Here is a 17,580-nt window from a genome sequence, read left to right as displayed (position 1 = left end):
CTTGCTCAATTATGTAATCATTTGGTGACTGTAATGCGAAATGCTTAGGTACTAGTCTCAGAATGTCAGATTTATGCCGAGATTTATGCCCAGTGCTTTGCAGCTGATTATAAATTCCATGTCATCAATCAGGTAATCGAGAAATCAGCGGAGTGCAATCAACCTCTCTATATGGCTTTCATAGATTACGAGGAGATATTTCATATAATGGAGATACCAGCTGTCCTGGAGGTGTAGTGACCATCCGTCACTATGTTGTCCCCACTTCGCGAAAATCCTGTTTATCTCGCATTGCCTCGCCGTGGGAGGCATTGCCCCTGCTCTTGCTTGGAGTGAAGGTGGCTGCCTGAATGGGGCGCCACCACAGCTACTCGGTAAACCGGCTTTCACTTTTCAATATTGCTGGTCTACTCTTAAACCTGTCAAAACGTGTATTCCTTGCCTACGCTTCTCCAAGCTCCCGACAAGTGGTGACCTAAGATATTTGTGTTTTTTTTTCGAACAGTAGCCGCGGATGCTGCTGCTTCGACTCCTGCTGAAAGAGACGATGTCGCGATTACGGGTCCTGTCATAGCCGCAGAGCTTCAGCTTCGCCCCCCCCCCCCGCTTCAGGCCCAAAAGACCCCGAGTTTGGTTTATCGAAATAGAGACTCGTTGCCAACTCCAGCGGCATCACTTCACAGACAGCAAAGTACCTGCTCGTCATTGGCGCGCTACACTCCGACATCGCCGATGTAATAGACGACTTGCTAGCAGGTACGCCATCGGCCACCCCATAGGACGACCTGAAACGCATGGTTCTGTAGCGCCCCGAACCATCGAAAAAGACTAGGCTCCAACAGCACCTCTCCGAGGAACTCCGCGACCAAACAACCGCCACAACTGCTGCACTGATTTCGTCAGGTACTGGGTCAGCACTGCGCGAACGAGAGCCAGCTTCCAATTTTGCGCGAGCTGTTCTTGCAACGTCTTCCACAGCCACACGCATGGTACTGGCGTGTTGAGCCTCAATCGGCTAGCTGCACTCGCTGAGCGCATATGTGACTGCTCGTCTGCGGCACAGGTAACTATCGCCTCTGCGAGAGTCTCAGAGCCAGGAGACCGACTCTCGTGCCTGTAGAAAACAGTCGATCGCCTTGCCAGTGCACTGGAGAAGCTGACGACGGGCAGCAACATTGGTGACAAACTTCGGCGCAACTGGTACCACTCTTGCTTTCGCGAACAAGCAAATCGCTACACTCAGCCGTTTTCGTCGGCGAGAAACAGCAGCCAGTCGCTAACGGCAGCATGCGACATCGGCTCTCGAGAATGCCGCCTATTCTTCGTAGTCGACCGTACCGAAGGCATCCGCCTTTTCGTCTACAGCAGAGCCGAGCTGTCTATCGTTCGCGCCACGGCTGCAGATAACCACCGAGGCAAGTCCACACTCACGCTTCACGCAGTGAACACCGCTGCGATCACGTCGTATGGGCTCTTGTCACTTACGCTAGACATCGAACTCCGGCGCTTGCGCAGATGGGTGTTCGTGATCGCCGACGTCAGCTTTGCCATGCTGGGAGCGGACTTCCTCAGCCATTTAAACCTTGATGTGAGTATTCGCGATCGACGCCTAAAAGACAACGTCACATCCCTCGATGTACATGGCGTGCAGCCCAACCTGACCTCATCTGGCATTCGTACGTTTCGCCGGGTATCAAAGTACGAAAAGATACTTGCTGAGTAACTGCAACTCACGAAACCCCGAAACGACGCGCAGACCATAAAACAGGGGGTGACGCATCATATCGCCCTCACCTGCCCATCTGTCGCAGTGCGGCCACGGAGGCTCGCTGGAGGGAGGTTGGAATTTGCCCGCCGTGAGTTCGAACACACGCTTCAGCTCGACGTTATTCGTGGTTCATCCGGAAATTGGGCTTGACCTCTTCATCTAGTTGCAAAGCTGCACAGTGGCGACTGACGCCCTTGTGATGATTACCGAACTTTGGTTGCTTTCACTACTCCGGATCAATATTCCCTTCCCCACATACATGATTTCGGCGCCCATCTCGCAGGAGCCAAAATATACAGCAAGATCGATTTCATGAGCGCGTACCACCAAATTCCTGTCGAACGCAGACACACTCCGAAGACAGCAATCACTACTGCATTAGGCCTATCTGACTTTGTCCGTATGCCTTACGCTTCAAAGAATGCGGCGTAATCTTTTCAAAGGTTCGTGCACGAGGTTGCACGTGGATTCCCTTTCATTTTTGTCTACCTTCATGACATTCTCATTGCAAGTCGTACAGACAAAGAAGACAAAGAGCACTTTCACCTTCTATTCGAGCGACTGAATGGACACTGCGTGGTACTAAAGCGCCAGAAATTCATTGTCGGAGTGGAAAGCCTGGATTTTCACGGACATCGCACTTCACCCCAAGGCATCAAGCCACTGTAATCACAGGTGCGGTCAATCGAGGGCTTCCCCACTCCAACCCTCTTTCGAAAGCTGCGCGAGTTTCAGGGCTCCTAAGTTTTCACAGGTTTCATACGACCCTCTGCGTATGCTCTTCCGCCGCTTACCGACGTTCTGCGACGCGACTAAAGAAACACATGACGCCTGCTTTCCATTCGTCCTCAGAACACGAACTATCCTTCCAGGAAGCCGAGACGCGGTTGGCTACTGCATTGTTGCAGATTCATCCGTAGCCCGACGCGCCAACTCGCCTTATGGTAGACGCGTCGACCACGCCAGTGGGTGCACTACTTCAGCAGCACGATGGCACAGACTGGAGAACGCTGGGCTTCCTTTCAAAGTGCCAGAACCCTACAGAAGCTCGCTACAGCATCTACGGGAGGGAGATGTTGGCCGTATAAGGTGCAATTAGGCACTTCTGTTTTTGTCTTGAAGGTTGTAGCTTTTACATTCTGGCCGACCACAAACCCGTAACCTTCGTTTTCAAGAACAATAGTTCCTCGTACTCAGAACGTGAGCTTCGGCAACTTTACTCCGAATTTGCTACGGACATCCGCCATATCTCTGTCTCCGAAAATCATGCAGCTGACGCACTGCATGTCGCGGATTGGTGTTGTGCCTGCTGGTTCTGTGGATTTCAAAGCTCTAGCCTCTACCCAGCAAAACGAGCCCGAGCTGCACAAATTGGGGGAAAGAGGCTCGTCTTTTCAGCTTGCGGAGGTGCCGCTTCCCTACACAAGAGCATTTGTCATGTGTGACAGATCGCAGGCAGCTCCTCGCCCGTTCGTGCCCCATCCATTTCGGCGGACAATATTCGATCCACTGCATGGGCTAAGCCATGACGGAATCAGAGTGACACAGGGGCTTATCATAGACCGCTTCGTCTGGCCAGCGATTTACAAAGGCGTTCATAGCGGGACAAAAAGCTGCCAAGCCTGTCAAGCTTTGAAAGTGACCCGGCACAAGCGTTCAGCCTGTAGCCGTTTTGACACCAAAGAGCCGTTTAGATACGTGCATTTAGACTTGGAGGGGCCTCTTCAGCCCGGCCAAGGTTTCATGGTACCTCCTCACGTGTGTAGACCGTTACCATGGTTGCCTGAGGCGGTGCCTCTACAAGCCATCACGGCCTAAACAGTGGCGGGAGCATTTGTTGCAACGTGGGTGTCGCGGTACGGTTGCCCCTTGCGCATTATTGACCGAGGCCGGCAGTTGCAAAATTCGCTTTTTCTGCCCTGGCGAGACTGCTCGGTACGCGCCTTCATAACACCACGGCTTACCACCCACAGAGCGACGGCATGCTCGAGCGTCTCCACCGACCACTGAAGGCGTCATTGACAGTCACGCTCTACAAACTCTACTGGGTGGAAAGGCTACATCTATTGCTACTGTGACTGTGAAGAACAATCAAGGGTGACCTGGGAGTGAGCGTAGCTGAGATGGTCTATGGGTTAGCAATCGGCCTTCCAGGCCAGGTTTTGGGCAATCAGCAAGGCACTCCGCCAGCGGCCGTGTAGCACTTAGAGAGGCTGCATTGCTGGCTCGACCAGCTTCGACCTACACCACCACGTATCGCCCGCGGGCAGCCAGTGTGTAGTTTCCCGATAAAGGACACAACCTCGCGCGTCTTTCTGCGACGCAACTCTATCAAGTCACCATTGACTCCGTCCTATGAAGGCCGCTTTCGCGTGGTTTTGCGTTCAGAGAAAACCTTGAACATTGGCGTTCGCCTCAAAGAAGAGACAGTGACGTATGCTACCACGTGAAACCAGCTTATCTTGAACAATGACTCTTCATTCCATCCGCCATTCACACCCAACCCTTTGGCATTTCTTCTTCATCACACTGTTGTGAACTGCGATTCCTACTCTGTTAAAACACTTAAAAATTTTGTTTGTAATCTGCGGCTGAATATATGTATTGCTGCTGTAATTTAGAAGCAACTCTACCTCCTGTAGTCCTTGTCGTTCATGAATCCTTTACCTTCCTGTCCGTTTTTCTCAGTGTAGACCAGCAGGCCAGAGCATGTAATAGCTCAGGCCAACCTCTCTGCCTTTCTGCCAATATTTTTCTTGTCTATTTTAATCAAAACATCGCTCAGCATGTAAAGCCACAGGAAAAAGTGCCAAGCCATGTAATTATTATTCTTCGATACAAGAAGGCGTCCCCATTAGTATTTAGCTATTTTATTTGTACTGTATCATATTTCTACGACCAAGCTCATCAAATTATGCAATGCAAATACCAGAAAGACAAACTTAACATTCTACTACATCATACTACTATACTGCTATACCATAACCATTTAGGCCACCTAAATATTGTTATTTGGTTCTCTTATTCTTTCTTCTTTATGTGAAGTTGTCTACTCTATTAGGCGGTACTTACTTCTTTTACCCATTCCTTTGTTTCACATTCTCATTCATATCTTTATTTCACGGCGTTGTTACAGGAGAATTACTTACTGTGTGTCATTATTGAAGAAATGATCATCATCATATGCATCATCATTAACTTGTGCTCTAAACATAAATTTCACGCGGCGCTGAGACGACGACGACGACGAAGAAGAAGAACAGAACAGCCGACGAGCATGGAAGCCCCGCCGTCTCCGCGTCCGCCGGCGTCTCCGGCAATGTCGATCGGGCCCCCTCTCGGGCGAAGGCCCTGGTGTTCTTCCAGCAGCGCCGGCCAGCTTTCGCCCGTGCACTCGCCGGCGAGCACGCCTTGTCGCGGGGACGCAGAGTCAGCGGAAGTGCACACCAATGACCAGGGCCCCGTGACGCTCTTCTCCTCGTTGATGGCCGGATGGATGGGCGCACTGAGCATGGGCACCTCCATAGGCTACTCGCTGCCCGCTGGCCAAAGCCTCATTCACGCCAGGAGCAACGGCACCAGAAGCGGCGACGAGAAACTCTTTTGGTACGGCGTGCTTTGAATCGGGAGAGTTACCACGCACGTGCCCAGCAACGGGGGCAATGCTGTAGAGGACACTGATGGCGCGTTCACACCCGGAAGCTTTCTATCGTGCGTGGAGCCGCGCGATGAACGGCCGACGAAACGGGCGCGTTCACATCGATGCTGCCGTTGCGCGCGACGAAACCCTCGTTCATGTCCCGCCAACTCTAGACGCGCTTAATCTCGCCAAGTGATTTCTCGCCTTTCATTCACACGTGGGTTACCCGTGTAGAAGAAGGGTACACATTTACGCGCACTGCGACAAGACAGGCGCAACCCACAATTGCCAGCTCAGATTGCGGAGAGAAGTGCGCCACCCCGGCATTTTAATCTTCAGACACAGCAGAGTGCTCACACAATGACGCGTGCATATCAGAGCTAGGCGTTTGCTGACAAACGTGACCCGTAGTGAGGTTCCACGAAAGCCCGTGCACTTAGCGGAGAAGGTCCCAGTACGAAAACTTATGTATGAGCCAGTGCAATCGATTCGCTTAATTAAAGGAGTGATGTGCTTGGCAGTTGTTGCAGTGAGAACGTTGAGGTAGTGGCTGTTGTTGCGCTGCGCAATTTCGTTAATAAGAGTCGGTGGTCATTGCGTCTGTAGCGCGCCAGTATAGATGGCCATGTATACATGTGCCCGTTGTATTGTGCTGTCCAGTGTTGAGTGATGCGGGGTGATGACCTAGTTTCTGTGAAAGGGAAGTCTGCGGCAGACCTCGAGCAAAACCACTTCGGCAGAGAAAGAAGACTCAAACAATGAGCTGATAAAAACTGCCCGACAAGATTGGACGTGCGTATGGCCCGGCTCAGAACCAGTACGCGTTAATTCAACTGAATATACGACGAGAGAGCACATGCCTGAGCCTATTTATTGCAGAAACAAAATCTGCAGCCTGTGTCTGTGTAATTCATCCGATGCAGATTGAAGGCATCTGATCATACAAGGCCCCGAGAGCAAGGCGCATGGTAGCCAAAAGATGTTTATTCAAGGTACACTCTTTAAACTGTGTGCGGTTAAACCAGCACTATCTGCATATTTATTGGTCGCCTGCTGTCTCGGTGTCCACTGGCGTCCTTCATGGAAGCCGAGCGTGGGCCGCTGTCTTAGAGCAAGGATCCCGCTTAGTTAGTTTTCAGCTGAAGCCACTTACGAAGCAATGGAAGCCGCTAACTGAGCTGGATTAAAGAGCACAGCCGGCTGCTGGCAGGCGCATTCACTCTTCTCGCCACTGTAAAAACTGACATAGCTATACGCGCATTATAGAAATATTGCTGCTGCTTCCTTATGTCCAACGAGAGCTACAGGAAGGAAAGGCATCGCGTTCGGTGCTTTATTGTGCTTTATTGCACATTCTCTGAACACGGTAACTTATAGAAGCACACATTTTTCACAAATTATTGCGCAATATATATAGTATTTATATTTTATACAAATTGATGTTTCCTTGAAGTATCCAATTCTCCTAGGCGATTGCTAATTATTTGCAAGTTACATTTCACACCAGGCCATGTTAATTCTTTTTTTTTCCAATAGCAATTATATGGACACTTCGAACGCATTTATGGCGTCGCCGTCAAGGTCGCCGAGCTGGCGATCGCAGCTCAATCTCGCTCACGCAACGAAGGAAAACGGGGAGGAAGTACGCCGTCTTCTGTCGCGCGCAAGACCACGGGGAAAGGGTAGAGAGCAAGAAGTAGTGCCGTTCTACTCCAGGCGGTCCAAGCGGCAGCGCGTGCCCGCCCGGACCGCGTATTTACAATTCCTAGTAGGTGCGGCGGGGCGTGGCCCTTGCGGAGACGACGGACGTTTGCGCGCATGCGCGAGTAAGAGCGGGTGCGAGAGAGGAAATGTGGGGACTTTTGCTCCTTGAAAATACGACTCAGCTTAGGTACTACGGAGGAGTATCTTGGCGCGCGTTGTATGCGCTTGTCCCTAGGTGTGCTGGCAGAAGTCGCGGGGCGCGGTAGTGCTGAACTTAGCATCGCAAGTTGGCGGCTCGACGCAATTACGTTTATTCAATCATGTTTTAACTAATGAAAACAACGTGTCATTATTTCGCATTATTGGCGGCGCCTCCAGGACACCAAAGCATCAACGGGGGGATTCGCTGTCTGGGGCACCCAAGCGGCAGCGGGGGGATCAAATGTAGAACCCGGACTGGCCCGCGGGTTGGGGCTCACAGAGGCCTGCTCGTGCCAAAGGAGTATAAGATCGGCTGTCCGCGACAGCGGACAGCCAATTTTTTATGTGAGCAACCCCTGGCAGGCTTCGGCCTCCGCGGCCCCAACCCACGGACCGCCCTGCTTCCAGCCTTGATCCCCCCTTTGCCGCTTGATTGCCCCGGAGATCGTGCGCCGACTGCCTTAATATAACCTCAGGTGCTCTCCTGAGGCCTCCCTTTGCTGGTTACATGCGCCCTCCTGGAGCCATGCTTGTAAAAAATCCGATGTATCGTCGCGACGAAGAAAGCGACCCGCGACTTATACAACACTATTCAAAACATTGCCCCTTCACACACAGCATCACGGGCGCTATAACGTAAAGCTATTCCAAACTTTTCTATTCCAATTCTGCAATCAGCCCTGCGCTACCGGAAAAAAACTTTTTTGGACCAGCACCACTTCGCCTGTCTGTCACGCGACGTCACGAAAATCGCGATAGCTCTCCATCTGATATGACGCGTACACACTGATTATGCATAACTGGACCGAACAAAAGAAAAATAGTTATTTCCAATTCAACGCCTTTTCGCCATTAGCCATCGGCTATTGGTCAAAACCTTTCGAGCAGCACCTACTTCACCTGCCTCTCACGCGACGTCACAAAAGTGCGAAAATTCATCGCGCCAAAGTTAAAGATGCATTAATATACCGAACAAAACCGAATCTTCTTCTGAATAGCTGCAGGTTGCCCCGTTCCGAAAGTAATAAAGAATGGCTGCCTCCCATCGCTCAGACACTGGCTACTTGCACCTGCCAGAGAGCTTGGATTTACTTGCGTACAACAAAGCTTTTTGCATTGCCGTGTAACGTTTTCGAGCACTTTCGGCACGTTGACGACCTCGCTCTGCAAACTCTTCTTTGCTGAGGATCCGTTTTAGCGGCATTCCTAACCTTCCATTGCATGCCGCCATGATTTTCGACCAGCCACCACAAGCTAAGTAAGGGAAAGCGGACCAATCACGGTCGCCGACACCACCCTCTTCATCCGGTTGTCAATTTTTAGTGCACCGGCTCGGCCCCATCGAATCCCTTTCCACTTGAGCGTGCTCCTGGCCTCTTGTCAGCCAATTAGATAAGACAAGCCGCTCAGTGTAGGCAATGTTATTCGTTTTTAAATCCAACAAAATTAACCTCCTATATATGAGGAGAGCGTTTAATTGGTCTCTTCAGAGAACCCTGCGGGTCACCGCCCGATGCTTGCGTCGGTGGTTACGCAAATTTGACATCAGGAGATTGGAATAAAACACATTGAAATAGTTTTACGTTATAGGGCCCCACCAAGCGGCGCCCGCGCCCACTGCCTCATCACGCGGGCAGCAAGCGGCGGAGCGTATAAACTAACTCGACCGCACTCCGCAATGCCGGCATGTCTAGGGAACAAACGAATACAACGCGCGCAAAGAAACCTCCTCGGTAGTGCCTAGGCTGAGTCATATATTCAAGGAGCAAAAGCCCCCCGACTTTCTCTCTCGTGCCAGCTCTTACTCGCGCCTGCGCAGAAATGTCGAGCGCCGTCAAAAGCGCCCCGCCCCGCTTTACCTACTAGCAATTGTAAAAACGCGCCCGGGCCGCTGTATCTTGAAAGCCATCGCGAATGTGAATTCACCCGCTGCTACTGCAGCGGTTCCTCACTACAGCGTTTTGAGAGCGAGGCTCCGCGGTCATCGAGTGAGAAGTGTTAATGCTTGCATGTGCACGCGTGACGCCATGCTTCTTAATTTAGGTGGCTGACCTACGTTTATAAGTTTATATGGCCTACTATCCTTACATCGTATAGCTGTCCACTAATTTGCTATTCCAATCGATGCTTCGCCTGTTGGGCGAAACTGCAACTTTCTGTTTGTACGTATGCAGCATTCTGCAGAAGTTAGGCTTCACAGTTATTTCAGAGCGTTGCGTGTGCGTGTACAGATGATCACGCGGTTACGAGATTTACTATGAGTGCACGAAATGACGCTGTCTATCGGGAGGCGAGACTACTACGAGGTACGGCGCACGCGCTTGATTTCTGATGCGGATTTGCTTTCAACGACCGAGTGGCAATATTTCGGGTTATATATGTAATTACGAGAATGTCGAAGCGGAAATCCTGAGCCACTAATTAACGCAGACGCTGACTAATCTGAAGGGATGAAGTGCAGCCCTCAACGCCGAACGTACAGTCTCTTCGTGTCACCTGTAGTGCCCCAGCGAACGGTCAAGTCAGTACAGCACTAGAGGTTTTGAAAGTGTGTGCAGTTTTGTTTAAGAAATGATTGTTGCTAGGAAGCATGTGATACAAGGTGGCATCGGTCCTCCAAACGGCTTCGAAAAGAGCAGATGAGAGAGATGATGAATTAACAAGTAGGAATGTGTTGCGTTGTTTCTCTTCTGGTCGTCATGATTGTAAAGACAGAAAAAAGAAAGCAAGCCAGGACTCAACATGCTACGTCTCCGTTAGTCCCAAAAACTGCCTTAAAAGCAAGCAAGCGCGTGTGTCTAATTTTAGCACTCCTCTTCTGTATAATACAAAACTGTTGACTGCTGCTTTCCTGTAGTGCCCACACACACCTTACTGGTAAACTTGCAAACAATTCATGGCGAGGCACAGAGTTGAAGAGGACTTGCTGTCATTAGGTGACCCTTGAGCTTATGGCTTTGTTCGGGCAGAGTGCAGACCAATAATCTCTCTTTTGTCCGTCTTCCCGAAAAGAAAAATGATAAGCTCTGACAAGCATGTAGGCCAAAAATGGTGAAACAAAAATTAGTCAGTGGACAAACAAATCACGGTTCTAGGTGAAGCGTTCAAAACATACCTTGTGTTTATTGTCACCCATGACGTTGCTTCCTGTTGTGGCGTATTCACGATTGACTTGAGGTATATCCGGTGACAAGAGCATGTAAAACGTGAACAAACGTGAGGAGGAGGGTCGTGGAGCCTGTGGTCAGGAGGACAATAAAAGCAGCCTAGATTACTATCGTCGTGGAAGCATGGGCGAGCGTGATTGAATATCTCGCTAAGAATAGTGCACAGAAGAACGCTGCATCACAGAGAAGCACACGCGCAACACTGTTTTCTTGATTATCTCACATATGTGGTAAACGATAATTTTTTATTGCTCGTTAATATCAATGCACCGAGGCTCTTCTTATTCTACCACGCTGCCCATTTCGCCCCCAATTCCACAGGGGCTAAATGGAAAAAAACACAAGTCTTTGGTGCATTGGGCGCGCGTTAAAAATCTCCTGGTGGTTTGATTTGATAGATTAAATTACTGATTTCCTTTTACAGACACACATACATACAAAGGTGATGTGAATGGAGGTGGATGAGGGAAAAAAGCCGAACAGACGCGGATTTTAACCCGGAGTTACCCACTACGGCGCGCCTCATAATCAAATCGCGGCTTTGGCACGTACAACCGCGAAATTCAGAAATCCTTCTTAGCAATGACAGCAACGTGGCAGAATACCAAGGGTCTTGTTTTAATTGACTTTAAAGAGCAATAAGCAATATGATCATTTTGCACAAATAAATGTGAGATATAGTCAGAGCTCTAGAAAATATCTTTGGAATCCTGAAGCTGCGCGTCTGAAAAACTTTGCTACTGAAAGTCTCGCAGCTTTAGGAAATAACTCCAGAAACCTGCCTTATAGGCCTCGCACGCAAAAAGAAGACAAAAAAATTCACTGATGGATATGCGAAGCAGTTGCGTTTTTTCTCACCAGTGCGCACACCCACAGGCCGCAAGGCTAATTAGCTTTCGTGGGAAGTCTCCAAACAGGCTGAAGTCGCTTCGAGCGATGAATATTCGCGCAATTCAGCGTCTTGAAACGCGTTCGCTTGGTGGCAGCGGCTATCAAAAGTTGGACGCATAAACTCGCATGGGAGGTTACTATTATCAAAAGTAAATTGCTTTAAGACGAACGTGTGGGATGTTGCTCGAAACGAAGAGTTTCCTACAAAAAATGCTAGAGGGAACTGTTGCGTTGCCATCATTTAAACACCACGGGAACGATGGGAAGTGCCTGGAATTGTCTGGTCTTCGTACGTGTGCCTTCAGACCTCCAGACTTTCCTTTGCTCGGCTGATCAGACTGCAGAGTCATGACGGGAAGAGCGTTGAGATCTCTTATCTGGTTGCCCCTTTTTTTCCCTCTAGTTCGTGACTGCCGCACTTTCGTTCTTGATTTCGCAGTGCAGACCGTTGGTGCTGCGATCTTCGATTTCAATTCGTGCAGGCAATGTAGGATCTTCTGTTTTGTAATGCCTGGTTTCGTTTTCCATTGTCTTTATCACGCTGTGCGCCGATAGTCAGATCGCAGCGATAACGGCAGCGCAGCGGCGGTGCGCGAGTCATGTCCGAGCCGATGACGAAGAGAGAGAGAAAAGGAAAACTGACGGGGAACGGAGTGTTCTGTCGTTCTTCGACTAGCGTGCACTTTTATGACGCGCACTTCGGAGGCTGCGCCATCTCGTTTATTGTCCGCGTCCCCCTTCTCCCACTTTCGGTATGGGAGCGGGCCATTTATTGACGCAAAGGACGAAGTGAGTCGCTGGCTTTCAGAACAGTTATAATGTTCCGCCCCTGCTTGCAGTTTCCGTATGCAATAGTGACACAGTTCCCTTTAGTACTTGCGTAAAACTGCAAGGCTCCGAAAAATGATCACCCCATTCCTAAATATTATTGCAGCACAAGTTGGATGAGCAAACGGCCCGCAATGCAACTGATACCAATAGGCTGCTGCTTATCGAACGTCCGTGGGGTATAAAACGTTGATTCAAGCAATAAAGCACGTCCTAAATAACAAATGTCCAATAAAATAAATGGCATACTCGGTTAACGAAAACCTGACATGTTAAGTATATTTTTTGCTTACTACAGCTGTATCTATAGATAAAATATTTAGCTGCGTTGAGCGCCCTTAGCCTAAAAAACACGATTAAATTTTTGCCACCGTATTCAAGTAGCTCAACATATGTGCTTCGTGGTGAAACAAGCCGCAGATGATTTTGCGCTCTCTGTGGCTATCGCTGGAACTTGAGAAGATAGTCATTATGCTCACTCTAGAGCTAAAGCTTGGGGAAAAAAAGAGGCAACTGCGATGACGTCGCTATACTGCTATTATGCAGTTGGTATGCTGACTGTAGAGGAAAAGCTGCGCGAAAGAACAGGCAACCAAAAAGCACCGCCAGTGGCTACCACTTCTTTTTGTGAGGCTAATAATGCTGAAGATATGCAATAAGAAGCATTTACGCATATCACGTACGTATGGACAATATGCGAAATTCATTGTGTAGACTTTTCACATGGTTCATATGGTTATATATAAAATGTTTATGCGAAATTTGCGATGCTTGAGAGGATGCATTTGCAGGCGCTTCAACTAGATGGCGCCACCATATTTTATAGGACTCAGTATCGTGTTGATTGAGCCTCTCTGCTAAATCATCTGAATCGCACCTCCTAGTCTGTGACCGCGCGCCTGCACAGAGTAGTTATGAGGCAGCGCCATTGGGGTTACAAATTTCAATGCACGCACCTAATGGGGTGCTTTTCCTCTACAAGTGGTTATATTGGGGAAGTTTTTGCATTTTGCGTCGTAAGCTAACGGATTTTGGTACTGAAAGGCACCTATACAAGCGCAAAGGGCGTCTCCTGGCTTGCGTTCTTCTGTACCGCTCTGGGGTTCTTTCGTATTTTGCGTTCTTTTGCAAGCCCGGTGGTTTCCGTTGGCTAAGATTGCGCACGCATAATTTAGTACTCTTTATTGACTCTATGCTTGCGGTTACTGTTTTCAAAGTATGGGTGATATGGAGGCTTGCCCTGTAGAGTTAACTAGGTAAGGTTAGGTTAGGTTATAGGCTTTTCAGTGTTCCAGACCACGGGTCGACAGAGTACGCAGGCACGAAAACGCGAAGTCCCACTTCTCGGATAGAGAGTCAATATAAGATTGAATCAATATAACTCTTTGATGGGGACGCAGCAAACGGAGGCGTTGGACTGGAGGGGTCATGTGGTCAGGAGGGGCTTTGTCGAGCTCTTGAGTTTACGGAGGTGTCCCACTCCGATGGTGCGCCGCGAATTTTTTTCTTTTCTCTGAGCGCCTGTGTAATGCAAAAGGATTGACATTTGGGCGAGTTGGTACGTTAACATGATTTTGGGTTCTAGCGCGCTCGGTGGTTCACTTCCGTGTCCGTGTCCGTGTTTCACTTCGCGCTAGAACCCAAAATCACGCCTGTGTAAAATAAGCAAACGTGTTACGTTGATCGTGCTTTCATTTTGCTCTCCTTGTGAAATGAACCTTCGCGAATGTTGAAGGAACGGGAATCCTTCTGTGTGTGTGTTTGAGCTAAATGTGCAGGAGTCAGAAGTAGTGAATTTACAATACTGACAGCGACTGTGCGTCGCTCGAATGAAGCCTCGTTCCTCCAGCAGCCCGGAATTTTTTTGCGGTCACATTACGTGCGAGTGCTTTTGTGTGGTATACATGGCAGTTGGTGAACCAGACAAAGCGAAGTGGTGCGCAAACTGGGACATGTAACTGCTCACTTTGTACCAGGGTATCGGTGTATGGCTTCGCTGCCGTGAAGCAAGTTTACTCCAAGATGCTATCGCACAGTTCTTTCCATCGATCTCTACCCCGTTAGAAACGTTTTTAAAGCAGCAATCGCCTTTTTATTAGAGTAGTCGGGGAATGTACGGTACAATTACATATTACTCTTCAGAGTGAATCGGTAATATTGATGAGTAGGCACTAGAATAAGTCGTATGAAGTATATGTATGCCAGCATGAAGCATTGAAGCATCGCTTGCATTGCAGGTTCGACTCACTGCTTCCACTGGCGGCTATGTTCGGGTCGCTGTGGGGTTGCTGCCTGGCGTTCTGGCTGGGCCGTCGGTGCGCGATGGCGATCGGTTCCCTGGGCTCGCTGTGTGCATGGCTAGCCCTCGGTTGGGCCTCCACCGACTCTTGGATCCTCTACACGGCAAGGTTCGTGGAGGGTGCCGCCACCGGGGTCACCTCGATAATCGCGCCTGCGTACGTCGCCGAAATCGCGACGGCCAAGGACAGGGGCAAGCAGGTTTGTTTTTTGCCTATTAGGTAATACAGCGCGCCACGAAAACAATAAGAAAATTGGCAAACGATGAGGCCTGTCAGAAAGAACGAAGAAAATGAGATGTAAGAAGCCGAATGAAAACGGCGAGCGCACTAGAGTAGAATGCAAAAGAAAATATTTTTAATTAATGTAATGGCAAGCTGGTCTCTATCTTTAAGAGACGTAGTAAGGTTCAGAGTGCACGGGATGAACGGAGTGAAGGCGGACGTTTGACAATTCTTGGCGGACGACGGCCTGAATCAAGGAGATCATCGCCGGAGGAGGAGGTGGCCGCAGGCTGTGGGGCCTCGACCTCATGACGAATGGTTCGGGTTAAGTTGTACACTTAACCCGCATCATCTATACCACCATCACTTATATATCTTGTTCATGGTTTTCTAAAGTTTGCCATGCGTACTGACAAATAAAGGTTTCAAAACAAGATTACGGAACATATTCTTTTTAGAACATCAGTCTACTTGGACATGAATTGTCTCGTTTCTCAGTGATTCGTGCCAGCGCTCTGCTTGTGCAATTCAATGCTCCACCTGTGTTCTGGACTCTGCCAAAGAGCCAGTCCACCTATCATTAGCCCCATGAAACTACTGTAATCTTATTCTTCTCTAATGCGTGACAGACGCTCAAGCGAAAGCGCACGCATACAGTGCCACTGTACAATAACCAGCCATCGTGACATGTGATTGCAAACTGTGGTGTCTGGCGCTAGTGGTTCGTGTGGTTTATTTATTTATGTAGTTTTTATTCATTCATTCATTTCTTTTGCATACTCACTCTCAAGGAGATTGAGTGTGCAATATTTTTGTTACAGACCCGATGTGGCGATAGATAGGTTTTCAAAAAGGTCTACAGGCTCCGGTGCGGTGGCTACATTTAGGTAAACGTAAACGCTCCCACATGAAGAGATGTTCACTTTAAGGCCGTGAGCTTAGCAAAATGTCTGTGAAAATAGTTATGGCTCAAGAAACTGTGTGGAAGAGCAAAAACCTATTCCCTGTACTGATGGCAGACATACCGCTTCTTTCGGTACACCTGTACAAGGTAAATGCTGTGACTTCATTCGAAAGATGCACATTTTCACAATCGTAGTAAACCGCTGCTCTTTTCAAGCTGTTGCAATTCAGTCATTGAGGCCCTAGAAAGGTGGCGGACTCAGTTGGCTAGTATTCATTTTTCTAGCAAGAGTCTATGGTGCGAAATAGTAACAAGACGACAAATTGTTATGAGCGCTATCCCTGTTTGTTGTTGCCCTGTTGTTTCCTCGGGCTGTGAAACGAGGGATAATGAAGAAGCGAAAGTTTTGAACAGAACGCCGATATTCGAAAAGAACTTCTAAATGTTGAATCGAACACCGAATATGAGAAATTTGTACAAAATGAAAACACAAAAGTGGACGTGGGGTCTTCTGGTGAGAAAAGTTGTATTGATTATTTTACAATCGACGTCGTCAGCAAGTGGGTTTAAGGTAAAGTTGAACTTCGTAAATGCGAAAAACCTAAAAGGTAATCGCATCTGATTCACCATGCCAATGACCGCTTTGAAAAGACACAAAAAAAATGGCTGTGGCTTAGCTAAGGTTAAGCCCAGGATGCGAAGCATACTAGCCATTATTTTAGTTGTTGAACCACTGTTTAGCCTGGTGAACTGCTGTTGCTTGGCTATATTTGGTTCGGCTAGACGAAGAAACAACTCATGCGTTACTCTGCTTCGCTTTCAAGAGTGGAACGCGACAGCGTTCCCGTCGACCCGCCAAGGGGTGTAAAACAATGGGCTACGGCGCAGCGACTACGCGCCCCGCATTGGACGCGGTGAGCGTCGAGCAACGCAGCGTTCGGCGCGGCAACGAAATGTGCGCCTGAGCAAGCGACGCACGCCTGAGCCTTAGAAACAGCTCGTTTCTAAGGCAACACCGCATTCACTAGAGGGGCTTTAGTACCGCTTTGAAGCATCGTACTCGTGGCTCACTGGTAGCGTCTCCGTCTCACACTACGGAGACCCTGGTTCGATTCCCACCCAGCCCATCTTGCAAGAGTTGAGCCAAAGCCACCTAGAAACAAGCGCAACTGCTTATATACCGCCGCGACGCCGCGAACGACGGCGCGAGTTGGAGCCCCGTTTCTCCTCTGTCATGACGTCACGGTGTCACGTGGTATTGAAGGCGACACCGCCGCGCCTGAGAAGCTGGGTTGAGCTCTAGTAATATGCTTCGCATAAAAGATTACACGGTGACACTAAATGCGCGTAGTAGAAAGAAGCCCTAGTTGAATACCTCAGTGCAATACCAGTGTGAAACACTCCATTTCACGGTAGCCCAAGCATGGCCAGTTTCGCCAAGTAATTGTCCTTGGCCAATTGGCCTTGCTAAAATCGAGACAGCCCATTCGCAGGGTACAAATAATGAAACTTGCTCAATCACCGACTGGAATCTTTTCTGCAGTAAACGCCACGCATTCACTCGAGAACTGGTCCGTCTGCGCTACAGCCATTATTCTTCTGCAGCTTAATTGTTCGGAAGAATCTCCACTTGCGTCATTATTTCTCCCTGAAGGCTGCAACACGTTTTCTCTTAATGTATTACAAAAAGACGAAGCAGTATTGGTATCAGGGGAATTGTGGTGCGTGAGATGCAGCTCAGATGGGAAGGAGCAGAGTGGTTGTAGAGCGGGCTGGAGGTGAGAGCCGCGCGAGTTATGGGGTCGCATTGGTGACGAGTTATCATTAAAGCAATTGCATCGTCGGCATCGTTAGGAGCAGTGCTTACTGCATGCGGGCTTCAACAATACGAGGATGTATTGCACATCTTGCCAACGAATCCACGTCAATTTTACCGCTCATCGAAACGCCTTTTC

At 49.1% G+C, this 17,580-nt stretch overlaps 1 protein-coding gene across 2 annotated transcripts in view; it reads left to right on the top strand.

The window, feature by feature from the left end:
• The first annotated feature begins 5,010 nt into the window (after positions 1-5,010).
• LOC142574181 (solute carrier family 2, facilitated glucose transporter member 8-like) overlaps positions 5,011-17,580 on the top strand; it is a 31,433-nt gene continuing 18,863 nt past the window's right edge. For both annotated transcript variants that reach the window (XM_075683332.1, XM_075683331.1), the window contains exons 1-2: positions 5,011-5,374; positions 14,437-14,698. In XM_075683332.1, coding sequence (XP_075539447.1) covers positions 5,046-5,374; positions 14,437-14,698 — 591 coding nt within the window. In that variant the 5' untranslated portion in view covers positions 5,011-5,045. The remainder of the gene's footprint in view (positions 5,375-14,436; positions 14,699-17,580) is intronic.

The sequence above is a fragment of the Dermacentor variabilis genome, chromosome 3, assembly GCF_050947875.1.
Source record: "Dermacentor variabilis isolate Ectoservices chromosome 3, ASM5094787v1, whole genome shotgun sequence".
NCBI lineage: Eukaryota > Metazoa > Arthropoda > Arachnida > Ixodida > Ixodidae > Dermacentor > Dermacentor variabilis.
Note: the sequence above shows the minus strand (reverse complement) of the source record. Positions and strands in the feature narration are given on the sequence as shown.